Source organism: Pseudorasbora parva, chromosome 20 (assembly GCF_024679245.1).
Source record: "Pseudorasbora parva isolate DD20220531a chromosome 20, ASM2467924v1, whole genome shotgun sequence".
NCBI lineage: Eukaryota > Metazoa > Chordata > Actinopteri > Cypriniformes > Gobionidae > Pseudorasbora > Pseudorasbora parva.
Genome location: NC_090191.1, coordinates 18,597,380 through 18,612,445, shown reverse-complemented (window position 1 = coordinate 18,612,445; position 15,066 = coordinate 18,597,380). Strand labels below are relative to the sequence as shown.

Below are 15,066 nucleotides of genomic sequence, written 5' to 3'. Positions count from 1 at the left end.
GTTCTCAATTTCTTTCCCCATCACAGACCAGAACATGATGTCACTGGCTCTCTGCTTGCTCTTTTCAATGCCAAGGTGACATGTATACGTGACAGCATGTCTGGGCGAAGACTTGGTGGGAAAGACCATCTTTTCACCTTTGAATATTATTCCATGCAAGTACGAGAGCTCATCACAGTGGTTACAGAATTCTAACACACTCATGGGGCATTTTCTTTTCTCTTCTGGCCAACCACTTTGTATAACTCGTTTCAGTATCTGGAACTTATGGTCCTTTTCAGTTTGAGCTCTGATGTCCTCCATCTTTGAATTACTGATAGGAAGATTGTTGTATACTGCACTTGAAGGTCCATGCTAAGGCTCGTATCCTGGTCTGATAGTGACTTTCTGGACAACGTCCAGAACAACTGTCACAACTGGACAATGTCTGCGATAGGGATGTCCTTGCCTGGCCGATGTACAATGGCGAAGTTATAATTCTGGAGCTGGAGGATCATCCTCTAAAGCCTAGGGGGAACTGATGCCAGGGGTTTCCTCATTATTTATTCAAGGGGCTTGTGGTCACTCTCGACGATGACTTGGTGGCCATACACGGTCACAAAAGTACAAAATTGTACCTTTAAAGGTACAAGTTGCCGTCACTGGAGTGGTTCCCTTAAGGCCGGGCTATTCAAATCTTACCCTGGAGGGACAATGCGGTGCAGAGTTTAGCTCCAACCCTAATCAAACACATCCACCTGTGATTTTCTAATGATCCTGAAGACATTTGCTGCGTCCCAATTCGCCTACTTATACTACGTCCTAAAAGTATGTACTCTTTTTGTGAAGAAAAAGTATATACTTTTGAGTGTATAGCAGAAAAGTATGCAAGCTTCGGGACATACTACTTCGCCATCTTTAACGGACCCTGTCGCTTAGTTACGTGCATCCCGTCACCGTTTATCTGCCCTGTCAATCATCGTCAGATTCGTCACAGTTCAAATCCCCCACATTCAGTTTAATCTCCTACCGTATCGGAGAGAAATGTAGCCGCTCGTTGATCTGCCATTTGTGGGTCTTTAATGCAGACTCTCCTCATGTGTTTGCAGTTTAAATATAATGATGCATTAAAAAGTTAATGGCCAAACGTGTCATTACAAAAGTTCATAATGCTGCTGCATGTGAAATATAATGTGGACAACAATGAATAAATATATTTTTGTCAGGTTAAATATTGATAGGGTTACTCAAACCCCTTTATCTAAACTTCTCTACTTAACCGCATGCTTAACCGTCGAACTCGCACATCCGTCATGTTTGTAGTTTTTTTAATGCTTTTTATCCGCGTTTGTAGTTCTAATCGAATCCTCGTCCAACTCGCAATGGGTTGTGGGCAATATCAGCCGTTAGAGTGCCCATCGATCCATACTGTGAATTCGGACCAGAAATAGTAAACCATCCGGGAATCTTTGGAATACTCTTTTCAACATACTACGATTTGGGACATACTAATTCTATTTTCGAATACTATTTAGGATGGATAGTATGCGAATTGGGACGCAGGGATTGATTAGCAAGTTCAGGTGTGTTTGATTAGGGTTGGAGGTAAACTCTGCACCGTATTGGCCCTCCAGGGTAAGATTTGAATAGCCCTGCCTTAAGGGTACATTGTTGTACCTCTAAGTCAGGGGTAGGCAAGTTCAGTCCTAGAGATTTGATGTCCTCCAGAATTTGTCTCCAACCCTTCTAAGCCACCACAGTATAAAACGTGTGACTCCCAGCATGCATTGCAGCATTAATTATGTCACCATTGTTGAGATTGATATGCTGATTCTTGATTTCTATGTGCGTCTATATGTTTCCTTCCTTTAGAATGGTTTTAAAAATCAATATTTAAAATGTCTGGCAAGCAAGTATTTTTGCTGAATATTATTTATTATTATTTAGTGATGAATTTAGTCAAATATTATTCTTCCTGATACAGTTTGTTTAGCTTCTTTTGTTGAGCAATTATGTGTTTTGTTTACACTTTTTTTTTAAAAACCACAAACTTACTTAAAAATCCAAGTCAAACTGCCCAACTAAAGGAAACACTGATCACCATAATGGTGACCAAACAGTTTCAATAAAACATCAAAATCTAAACCTGTTAGTTTCCAATAAGAGCTTTTATAGATGTCTTTCAGGGTTGGAACCAAACTCTGCAGGACAACGGCCCACTAGGACCGAACTATGGAAAACAATGGTATAATTGTACCCTAAGGACCAAATGTGTACCTTTAAAGGTACAGTTATATGTTTTGTTCCTCCACTGTACCTTTTTTTCTGAGAGTGTAGATGTATTGATGGAAATGTTAATTCAACACCGGGGAATTTACTGTGCATACGCGATGGGTTTTCCATCCTGCAGTAGTACTGCCCCAAGCCCATACTCGGATGCATCGACTTGTAACCCGGACTTTGTCCTGCTGGACGTCCCAGAAGAACTCACTTGACTCCTTCTTGAGCTCACCTCTGTAGAGCAGATAATGCTCTTCTCTGGATTGAGCTTGACTCCTCTCTCCCTAGAACGCTGCAGCATAGCGTGGAGGTGTTTATCATGCTTGGCTTTGGTCTTCCCATAAATGAGAATGTCGTTGACTATGGCCATGACTCCCTCTAAGGCTTCAAACGTTTTGTCAATTTTTCGCTGGAACTCATCTTTGGCTGAAATCAGTCCGAAGGGTAAGCATCGGAACCGGTAGCGTCCAAAGACTTTGTTGAAGGTGGTGAAGCTTAATAGCCCAATAGACTGATCGGGCATCTAGAACACTAAAATATCAGGCACCAGCTAGCTTGAATGTTGTATCTTCAAGATTTGGCAGGGGGTAATATGTTCGCTTGATGGCCTTTTTAAGGTCCCTTGGGTCCAGACATACCCTTAGCTGACCGCTAAGGTGCATGGTTTGTCGGCCACAACCACGGAATTAACCCATTCATTTGGCTCTGTGACTTTAACGATGACACCCTGCCTTTCCATGCTCTCAAGCTCTTCTTTAAGACGATTATGTAACACGGGAGGAATGCGTCTGGGTGGATGGACTAATGAGGTTGCATGTGGGTCTGGTACAGTGTATGTAAGTGTATGGTATACTCACCAGGTAACAGTTCAATCCCTTGAAAATGTCTGCAAACTCCCCCAAAACTGGCACTTCCGTCTGTCTCTCTTGGTTTGAAAATGCCTAATAATGGCTGCCAACTTTTTAGAACATTCTTGATGTTCAATAGTGCATCCATGCTGTCTTAAAGTATGTGACACTTGTAGGTATAGGACGTTCAATAGGTTATAACAGAATGTAACAGAATGCTTTCACAAAACATTCATAAATGATTATCAAGTAATATGCTATCATTTTATGAAATATTTGTAAATTCCGTTACAAGTCATTTACAAGTGATTAGTAAATGATTAACTAATGATTTATGAAACATGACTATGCATTCATAAATGATTAATGAGTGATTGTTAACTATTTTACATATATTTAGTAGATTCAGTTGTAAGTAATTTACAATTGATTAGTTAATGATGAACTAATGATTTACAAAACACGGCAATGCATTTCCTAATTGTTACTAAATTGTTACTTTTTGTATATTTTGTAGATTCAGTTATAAATTATTTACAAGTTATTAGATAATGATAAACTAATCATTTACAAATCATAATTATACATTCATAAATGATTAAGTATAATATGCTAACAATTTGCAAATCTGTGAGTTATCTTTAAAAAATAGCATATCATAAAATAATTAGTAAATGGTTATTAAGTTACTAGTTAATATATTATTAATCACTGAAATGTCAGTGTACCATTATATCAATAAATTGTTAATCATGAACAAATGATGATCAAACCATTAGTAGACAATGAATATATCATTTATTGATGCATCATTACATTTTTAAGCTGGTCTGTTAAAACCCACAAAATGCATTTATAAATGTATGCATTTATATTTCAAAGAATGATAAATTACTAGTTATCAAATTAATAAACATTGTAGAATGACTTAAAGTCAGGGGATTGCAGTGCTTTAAGGAAAATCCTTTCACTCAATGGTGCAGACTTGTCAGAAAGGATCCCGGAGTCAAATGCAAGTTCACAAAGTTTATTTAGAAGTGATAGCGATAGGGTCAGATAGAGTACTAAAGTCACAGTCCACAAATGAGAGACCACACGCGGCGTCCAACACCGTAATCCACTCTGGTCGGTGACCGGAGAGAAATCCTCACACAACAGATGACCGATGATACCATCCATGCACCACACAGAAGGCAGGGAAAAACCCGACAGGGGAGAGCTCACTGGAACCTGGAAAAGACTGGATCTCGCCTAAAAACAAAGCGCACCAGTCACTTCGGGAAAACAGGACAGAGTTCACTCGAGGACAAGATCACGTACTTCCACAGGCGAGCAATACTGGCCTTGACAAGTATCCAGATGCCGCGACAGGAACAGAGGAAGACTGAAGAGGGACAGCGTAGTGAACCTCCAACTGGACTGGACAAACTGACAGAAATCAACCAAAGCAATGAGCGCGCAACGAGAGACAGAACAGCGTGCTATATAAAGAGAACGGCTGATGAGACGCGACCGGTGAACAATTACTGAAATGAGTGGGAGGAGTTAGAGAATCAAAGAGAACCACCACCAACAGGTAAGAATACACACACACACACACACACACACACACACACACAGATCACCCAGGAGTCCTGACAGTATCCCCCCCCCCATGACCGGCACCGGACGGGCACGGAGGGGACTCACCCTGTCGCCGACGGAGGTCCTCGATCAGACCAGGATCCAGTATATCCCGGGACGGAACCCAGCATCTCTCCTCCGGACCGTAACCCTCCCAGTCCACTAAATACTGAAAACCTCTGCCCCTGCGACGAGAATCTAGTAATCTCCTAACAGTATAGGCAGGAGCACCATCCACTAGACGAGGGGCGGGGGGTCTTGGGGCAGAGACGGGGGGATTGTTCTGAGCAAAAATCACAGGTTTAACCCTGGATACATGAAAAACTGGGTGAACCCGACCAAGAATAGGAGGTAACTTAAGCTTAACCGCTACCGGACTAATGACCTTAGAGATACTGTATGGCCCAAAAAAACGGGGAGCCAGCTTACGAGAAGGCTCACGGAGAGGCAAATCTTTGGTAGAAAGCCATACCTTTTGTCCACACATATAACGAGGTGGAGGTCGCCGGTGACGATCAGCCGCAGCTTTGGTTCGTCTGGAGCTTCGTAATAAAAGTGTTTTAGCTCTCCTCCAAGTGCGTCTGCACCTGCGCACGAAAGCTAAAGCAGACGGAACCGCTGCGTCGGGCTCCTGTGATGGGAAAATAGGGGGTTGATAACCGATGGATAATTCAAACGGGGACAAATTAGTAGATGCGACGGGAAGAGAATTATGAGAATACTCGACCCATGGGAGCTGTTGGCACCAAGAATTCGGATATTGTGACGACAGACAGCGAAGCGTTCGACCGAGATCCTGATTAGCCCGTTCGCATTGCCCATTGGTCTGCGGATGATAACCAGAAGACAAGCTGGCTGTAGCGCCGATCTGTCTACAAAACTCCTGCCAAAAACGAGAGATGAACTGAGGACCCCTGTCTGATACTACATCAGTCGGAATACCGTGTAACCGAAAGACGTGATTAATCAAAACCTGTGCCATCTCTTTGGCAGAAGGGAGTTTGGGCAGGGGAATAAAATGAACCGCTTTGGAAAAACGATCCACCACAGTCAATACGACAGTGTTACCATTGGACGCCGGTAAACCAGTGACAAAATCAAGGGCTATATGAGACCAGGGGCGGGAGGGCACGGGCAAAGATTTTAGCAGACCAGCGGGAGGTTGATTAGATACTTTATTACAAGCACAAACTGAACAGGCTAATACAAACTGTCTGACGTCCGTAGCCATGGAAGGCCACCAAAAACGTTGGCGGATGGCAGCCAACGTTCTCCGAATTCCCGGATGGCCGACAAACTTGGATTCGTGACCCCACCGGATGACGTCGGAACGTAAACGCTCAGGAACCCATAGACGACCCACCGGACACCCCTCCGGCGCTTCCCCCTCTCGACCGGCCTCTCTCACCCGCTGTTCGATCCCCCACACAAGGGCACCGACCACCCTCCCCTCCGGGAGAATGGTTTCGGTCCGCTCAGCCCCGGGACCCTCGAACAGACGGGACAGAGCGTCAGGTTTGGTGTTTTTGGAACCTGGCCGGTACGAGAGTGTGAAGTTAAACCGATCGAAGAAGAGTGCCCAGCGAGCCTGTCTAGATGTTAACCTTCTGGCTGAACGGATATATTCCAAATTCTTATGATCCGTCCAGACCAGAAAGGGTTCCGAGGTTCCCTCCAACCAGTGACGCCACTCACCCAGCGCGAGTCTAACCGCCAGCAGCTCCCGATTGCCTATGTCGTAATTTCGTTCCGCTGGGTTTAACCGATGAGAGAAAAAAGCGCACGGATGCACTCTCCCGTCAACGGAAGATCGCTGAGATAAAACGGCGCCTACCCCGACATCGGATGCATCCGCTTCCACTATAAATTGCTTAACCGAATCGGGAATAGAAAGAACCGGCGCAGAGATGAAACGGGACTTTAATTCATCAAAGGCTTCCTGAGCTTCCTTATTCCAACGATAAGACACTTTAGAGGAAGTGAGAGCGGTAAGAGGTTTAGCGATCTGACCAAAATTTCTGATGAAGCGCCGGTAAAAGTTGGCAAAACCCAGAAATCGCTGAAGCTCCTTACGCGTGTCGGGTACTGGCCATTCGGCAACCGCTTTAACTTTAGCGGGATCGGGACGAATCTCTCCCTCGGCTATTACGTAACCCAGAAACGAAACCGACTCCTTGTGGAACTCGCACTTCTCCGCCTTAACAAAGAGCTGATTCTCTAACAGCCGTTGTAAAACCTGGCGAACATGCTGAGTGTGTATCTGCATAGAGGAAGAAAAGATGAGAATGTCATCGAGATACACAAAGACAAACTTGTTAATCATGTCACCCAGCACTTCATTGACCATGGTTTGGAAGACAGCCGGTGCGTTACAAAGACCGAACGGAAGAACGCAGTATTCCCAGTGCCCTGATGGTGTATTAAAGGCTGTCTTCCACTCATCGCCCTCTTTAATACGTACCAAGTGATAAGCGTTGCGCAGATCTAACTTGGTAAACACGTGCGCTCCCTGTAACAACTCAAACGCTGATGACATTAAAGGCAAGGGGTATTTATTCTTAACAGTAATGTCATTCAGCCCTCTATAGTCAATGCACGGACGAAGAGACCTGTCTTTCTTTTTGACAAAAAAAAATCCAGCGCCAGCTGGAGACGAGGAGCGGCGAATGAGACCGGCACTTAGAGATTCGTTAATGTACTTATCCATAGCCTCTCTCTCTGGGTTAGAAAGGGAAAATATACGACCCTTGGGCGGAGAAGTGCCTGAGAGAAGTTTGATTTCGCAATCATACGACCGGTGAGGAGGTAGGGATGTGGCCCGAGCCCTACTGAACACCTGATACAGATCTGAGTACTCCGCCGGGACCCCTGAGAGATCAACATCCGGAACCTGAAACGTAGAACAGACAACAGGAGAAGGAGCAGGACCAAGACATGAAACATGACACGAAGACTTCCAAGATAACACAACACCGTTCTGCCAATCGACGTGAGGATTATGTTTGGTCAACCAGTCATGTCCTAAAATGACCGGCGATTGAGACTGTTCTAATAAATAAAATTCGATCTCCTCACGATGATTGCCAGAAACAAACAAACTCACAGGCGGTGTGCGATGGGTGATAACAGCCATATGTTGTCCCTTTAACGTCCAAGCGGAGAGAGAAGAAGACAGAGGAATAGCAGGAATGTTCCACGATTCGGCCAAGCCGGCATCTAGAAAACTTGCCTCGGCACCAGAATCCAGCAACGCCTGTGAATGATAAGACCGTTTATAGTTTACAGTTACGGGTAGTGTGGTGCAGTTTACGGGAGACTTAAGAGATGACACGCCCATCGAAACTCCCGAAGTCATCGGCGGGCAGTACCTTTTACCGGACACGCAGCTGCGATATGCCCAGGCTTACCGCAGTACAGACACAAACCACCGGACAGACGGCGATGTCTTTCAGTAGCGGTAAGGCGAAGCTTGCCCAGTTGCATGGGCTCCTCCGTCTGGAGAGGGGATGAAGAGAGCTCCTCCGGTTCAGAGATGGCGAGATGACGAAACGACCGGCGGATGTCTCGTTGACGGTGGCGGGTCTCGATCCTCAACGCCAGGTCGATCGCCGTCTCTAGAGATGTTGGAGGATCCCGTGCAGCAACCTCATCCTGAATGGCAGGATTAAGACCCTCGAGGAATTGAGCCCGTAGTGCGGCGTCATTCCAGCCGCTGGTGATGGCTAGCGTCTTGAACGCGATGGCATAATCTGTGACGGAAGAGGTCCGTTGCAGCAACCTTACCAGCTCGGCTGCTGCCAAGTCCCCACGAAGCGACCGATCAAATAAACTCAACATCTCCGTCTCGAGAGCCTCAAACGAAGCCGTACATGGAGCCTTGGCCCCCCATACAGCCATTCCCCACTGTCTCGCCCTTCCAGTGAGAAGTGTCAGCACATATGCCACCTTAGATGTAGAAGCGGCGAAACGTCGTGGCTGAAGAGCGAAGACAAGGGAACACTGCTGCAGAAAGGCCCGGCAGGTGTTCGGGTCGCCATCGAAGGACGGAGGCGTCGCCGCGTGTGGTTCTCGGTCTGCAGGTGCAGTCTCAACAGGTACAGAGGGGACGGGAGGAACCCGGTCACCGATCGGGAAAACAATCTGATCCACCCGTGTACTGAGCTCCGTAAATTGTTCCGACAGGGCACGGAAATCTCTGGCCGCTACATTCAGCATAGATGCATGCTGTTCAATGACTGCTCCCTGCTGCTGAAGTGCGGCGTACACCGACTCTGAACCCTCCGAGCTTGCTGACTCCATTGGTGGCGCGCTCATTCTGTCAGAAAGGATCCCGGAGTCAAATGCAAGTTCACAAAGTTTATTTAGAAGTGATAGCGATAGGGTCAGATAGAGTACTAAAGTCACAGTCCACAAATGAGAGACCACACGCGGCGTCCAACGCCGTAATCCACTCTGGTCGGTGACCGGAGAGAAATCCTCACACAACAGATGACCGATGATACCATCCATGCACCACACAGAAGGCAGGGAAAAACCCGACAGGGGAGAGCTCACTGGAACCTGGAAAAGACTGGATCTCGCCTAAAAACAAAGCGCACCAGTCACTTCGGGAAAACAGGACAGAGTTCACTCGAGGACAAGATCACGTACTTCCACAGGCGAGCAATACTGGCCTTGACAAGTATCCAGATGCCGCGACAGGAACAGAGGAAGACTGAAGAGGGACAGCGTAGTGAACCTCCAACTGGACTGGACAAACTGACAGAAATCAACCAAAGCAATGAGCGCGCAACGAGAGACAGAACAGTGTGCTATATAAAGAGAACGGCTGATGAGACGCGACAGGTGAACAATTACTGAAATGAGTGGGAGGAGTTAGAGAATCAAAGAGAACCACCACCAACAGGTAAGAATACACACACACACACACACACACACACACACACACACACACACACAGATCACCCAGGAGTCCTGACAAGACTTGTGTTATGTGTGGGGTCTAGTGATAATGTGAACTGGTTTTACCCTCCAGTGAAGCATCAGGTGCACGTGTCAGAGAAGACAGTTGTCTATACCCTTACCAGTCAGCATTTACATTAAAGTAAGTAACACACTACAAAGTATTCATCACCTGTTAGAGATGATGTTGTAAACGCATGAATAAATCATTTACAAATCTTTATTACCCGTTACAAATGACCTGTACACGTATACAAAGCATTTACAACACTTTCTGCGTCCCCTAATGTAAAGTGTAGACTATTCATCACTTGTAAATGTTTTACACATCTTTCGTAGATATTTCTTACCTGTAACAAATGATTTGTACATGTATACAGGGCATTTACGTCGCTTTTAGCGTCCCCTAATCTAAAGTGTAGACTATTCTTCACTTGTAAATGTTTTACACATCATTTGTAGATATTTCTCACCCGTTACAAATGCTTCCATTGATTGCTACAATAAATGTAACGTTAAATGTGAAAATTGAATTCTGCTATTCCAATAGAAATGTGTATTTACCATTACCATTCCCAATTACCATTGATCTAATTACTGCAAGCATTTAACTTAGCTCCTATTTGTCACATAACCAATCCCTTCCCTAAACCTACCCATTAAAAAAAAAACAGGCAGATACAAATGCAGGAACAATTTATTCAAAAATTTCAAATATTCCAAGTGTCCCAAGGCCAAACGATTGGTTTGTGTGAAGTAAATCCCCAGAAGCGATCAGAAGCATCGAGTCCATCCACCGGCCGATGATTAATGATTAACACATTTCAAATTTTGCCGCCCAGAAGAAACATCATGTCAGCTTTGACAGCATTGGCTGTTGTGTGTCTCATGACCAATTGCGTCATTACGTCAGCTTTGATTGTAAAATGCATCATCAAAAGGGATCATCATTTCAATGATTAAAACATTATGTGAAGAACAGAGTTGATCTTAAAGATATCGTATGACTTCAGAAAACTTTGAATGCAACATGAGCTAATACTTTTATACTGTTTTTGGTCAATTTTTGCAATAAAAGCCTATTTATATTTATAAAATCATATCTACTTTTACAAATGCAAAGAATTAAATGACTTGATCTGATGCATTGGGATATGCGGTTTGATCATCATTTGTTCATGATTAACAATTTATTGAGATAATGGTATTTTGACTTTTCAGTGATTAATAATATATTAACTAGTAACTTAACCATTTACTTAGGATCTGTTTGATTATTTTATGAAATGCTATTTTTTTTAAAAGATAGGCCTAACTTATGACAGATTTGTAAATTGTTAGCATATTAATCATTTATGACTGTATAATCATGATTTGTAATTAATTAGTTATCTAATAACTTTTAAATAATTTATAACTGAATCTACAAAACATACAAAAAAGTAACATTTAGGAAATACATTCTCATGTTTTGTAAATCATTAGTTCATCATTAACTAATCAATTGTAAATTGCTTATAACTGAATCTACTAAATATATGTAAAATAATTAACAAATAACTCATTAATCATTAATAAACATGTAGTCATTTTGATAAATCATTAGTTCATTATTTACTAATCACTTGTAAATGACTTGTAATGGAATTTACAAAACATTCATAAAATGTTAGCATATCACTTGATAATCATTTATGAATGCTTTGTAAATGATTAGTTCATCATTAACTAACCACTTATAAATGACTTACAACTGAACGTTATTATAAAGTGTTACCGAAATAATGTAAACGGTACACAAATGTATACTGCACTCTGACCAATTTGAATATTTGGTTATCTAAGGCTCCAGATGTGGGCGCTGTTGAATGAGAGAACCTTCTCATTGGTTATTATGCATTTTACCCTGAACCTAAATGGCCATTTTCTACATGCTTGCATACAAATGTGTCCTTGTGTCATGTCTCGATGCTTCTACCAGAGCTGTCTCAACCACTCAACTGAATAAACTAAGCAAGATGGCTGGAGCATCAATTTTCCATGGATCCCAGAGGCAGCTAGAATATGGGCAAAGCTAACGGGTGTAGAGTGGGAGGCCATAAAATGAGTAACCAATCCATTTGACATTGTACTTGACCAAAGTAAACAGGAGATGGGCTATAACAAACAACATCACAAAAATTAAAACAAAACAAAACAAAACAAAAAAGAGAGATTAGACTCTCTAGCTAGGGTAAATCTCCAACTTCAAGGTTAATTAAGCACCAAAATGAGATGAAGAAGCTTTCTCTTACAATTCATTAACTAATTACAACGCTTTCCCAAAATAGATCAACATTCATGTTTAGTCAAATTTAATTGGCTGTCAGTGCAAATCAAATATGTGGACAATCTCAAACCGTGAGCTATGTGGACAGGAGGTCATCGTTACGCTTAGATGCATGAGGATGTTGATTTAGCAATGACTAATTTAATCTGTACGGCTGTTAACATATTCATCTGGTCACAGCCAGATCCCAGATAAACCCAGAAGAAAAGTGTATTAACCAGAGATTGCTCATTGCTCAGGATATTTTTATTTTGCTTGCAGACTTGCAGGTACATCTGTGGATCAGAGTTTGAGAACATCTTATGCTCTGGACAAACATCCTGTCTGTAAACCACAGGACACAGTTGTCTATAAAATCACCATATTTAGGAGGCTGCAGGATCATTTAATAACAACTTTTGTTGGCTCAACATGAGTGTTTGTAGACAGCCGGTAGGGGCTGTGTTAAGCTTGTGATTTGTGTGTGTGTCAAAGGGATCTGACCTGGATCAGGGGATTCTGCATTGTAAACAAATACTGTATAAAAATAAAAAAATAATAAAAAAACAGCCACATTTTGACAGTAACATGTTTTCCATTAAAACAGTAATATACCGTAGAAAACAATGCATTCTGGGTAATATTAGTCATTTTCGAGAAAATAGCCAACAGGAATATATTGTGAATTAACAATGCTTAAAGTTGACACTCAGAGGTTGTGTTCAAAATTACTCCCTATCCCCTTATTCACTATTCTCTACACTAGTTTACTGATATAGACCACTAGACAGAGAACGAAAAGAAATTAGTGAATTCAGACACTGATGAACCCATGCTTTTATCACTGAAGGAAAGAGAAACATGAACAGAACAAAGTTGATTTTATCAACTGAAGATACAAGAAGACATTAAATCTCTGAAGATCTCAGCAGAGGTTTAAACAACTCCACAAACAGCAATACCAGATTCACACATTACTAACCAGACTGCACATAAAAAAATAAAAAAATGTCTCCAATTGAAAATGTTCTAGTGACTGATCACGTCAAACATTTTTTTAGTTGGCTGAATTGAAATTCTGTGAATTGATGCAATTTAATTCACAGAAATTAAATTCAGCCAACTGAAAAATGTAGATGTGATCAGTCGCTAGAAAATTTTCAATTGAAGATTTGAATATTTTTTCCAGTGTGACTTTATTATTGTCAGACGTCTACAGAAGCTCTTGTTGAGAGTTTATGCTGCATTCACGTGCTTTCGGAATTATCGTACACACGAGTTCCTTTTATCAAGGGAACTCACACTGCGTCGTTGAGTGACGACACTTCGGGGGGGGGGGTGTTCGCCGGTCTCGCGTCTGTTGAGGCAGCACGGCAGATCGGTGGGCTTGCAGATGGACGTCAGCAGGGGCAGGAGTGCAGAATTATTAGGCAAGTTGTATTTTTGAGGATTAATTTTATTATTGAACAACAACCATGTTCTCAATGAACACAAAAAAGTCATTAATATCAAAGCTGAATATTTTTGGAAGTTTTAGTTTTTAGTTTTAGCTATTTTAGGGGGATATCTGTGTGTGCAGGTGACTATTACTGTGCATAATTATTAGGCAACTTAACAAAAAACTAATTTATACCCATTTCAATTATTTATTTTTACCAGTGAAACCAATATAACATCTCAACATTCACAAATATACATTTCTGACATTCAAAAACCAAACAAAAACAAATCAGTGACCAATATAGCAACCTTTCTTTGCAAGGACACTCAAAAGCCTGCCATCCATGGATTCTGTCAGTGTTTTGATCTGTTCACCATCAACATTGTGTGCAGCAGCAACCACAGCCTCCCAGACACTGTTCAGATAGGTGAACTGTTTTCCCTCCTTGTAAATCGCACATTTGATGATGGACCACAGGTTCTCAATGGGGTTCAGATCAGGTGAACAAGGAGGCCATATCATTAGATTTTCTTCTTTTATACCCTTTCTTGCCAGCCATGCTGTGGAGTACTTGGACGCGTGTGATGGAGCATTGTCCTGCATGAAAATCATGTTTTTCTTGAAGGATGCAGACTTCTTCCTGTACCACTGCTTGAAGAAGGTGTCTTCCAGAAGCTGGCAGTAAGACTGGGAGTTGAGCTTGACTCCATCCTCAACCCGAAAAGGCCCCACAAGCTCATCTTTGATGATACCAGCCCAAACCAGTACTCCAGCTCCACCTTGCTGGTGTCTGAGTCGGACTGGAGCTCTCTGCCCTTAACCAATCCAGCCACGGGCCCATCCATCTGGCCCATCAAGACTCACTCTCATTTCATCAGTCCATAAAACCTTAAAAAAATCAGTCTTGAGATATTTCTTGGCCCAGTCTTGACGTTTCAGCTTGTTCAGCTTGTGTCTTGTTCAGTGGTGGTCGACTTTCTGCCTTTCTTACCTTGGCCATGTCTCTGAGTATTGCACACCTTGTGCTTTTGGGCACTCCAGTGATGTTGCAGCTCTGAAATATGGCCAAACTGGTGGCAAGTGGCATCTTGGCAGCTGCACGCTTGACTTTTCTCAGTTCACGGGCAGTTATTTTGCGCCTTGGTTTTTCCACACGCTTCTTGCGACCCTGTTGACTATTTTGAATGAAACGCTTGATTGTTCGATGATCACGCTTCAGAAGCTTGGCTATTTTAAAACTGCTGCATCCCTCTGCAATATATCTCACTATTTTTGACTTTTCTAAACCTGTCAAGTCCTTATTTTGACCCATTTTGCCAAAGGAAAGGAAGTTGCCTAATAATTACTGCAAGGCTTAATCGCGCGTAATCGGGTCTGCAATATTAGTGAACACACACCATCGGTGTACATGTGATACTGTTTGGCGCGAGTGCAGTCAGCTCCTGAGGGTGCTGGCTGTGTTCATTGAGAAATATCTCGATGCGCGCAGCCGTGTGCTTTTCGGGTGTTTCTGTCTCACGCCTGTGGTCTTTCATCTCGAGGGATGAAAGCCACTTAGTAACGTTCAAATTTCGCGTTGGCCAAGGCAGCATGTAGATGTCGACTCTGTGGGAATAAATATTAAA

General features: G+C 42.8%; 1 protein-coding gene across 1 annotated transcript; it reads right to left on the bottom strand.

Annotated features, from left to right (window-relative positions):
• Positions 1-8,000: 8,000 nt before the first annotated feature.
• On the bottom strand, positions 8,001-14,286 carry LOC137049096 (uncharacterized). Its single transcript, XM_067427483.1, has 3 exons — positions 14,088-14,286; positions 9,381-9,586; positions 8,001-9,311 (listed from the first exon to the last, which is right to left on the bottom strand). Exons 1-3 carry the CDS (start codon positions 14,284-14,286, stop codon positions 8,082-8,084), a joined length of 1,635 nt encoding a protein of 544 aa, XP_067283584.1. The 3' UTR covers positions 8,001-8,081.
• Positions 14,287-15,066: the final 780 nt, after the last annotated feature.

Excerpts from the sequence above, each read along its gene's own strand:
- LOC137049096 (XM_067427483.1), bottom strand. The coding sequence starts at position 14,286 with ATGGATGGGCCCGTGGCTGGATTGGTTAAGGGCAGAGAGCTCCAGTCC. Across the intron at positions 9,587-14,087 it reads GACACCTTCTTCAAGCAGTG|TAATTGTTCACCTGTCGCGT; the intron begins GTACAGGAAGAA and ends CACTCATTTCAG. Across the intron at positions 9,312-9,380 it reads AGTATTGCTCGCCTGTGGAA|GCGAGATCCAGTCTTTTCCA; the intron begins GTACGTGATCTT and ends CTTTGTTTTTAG.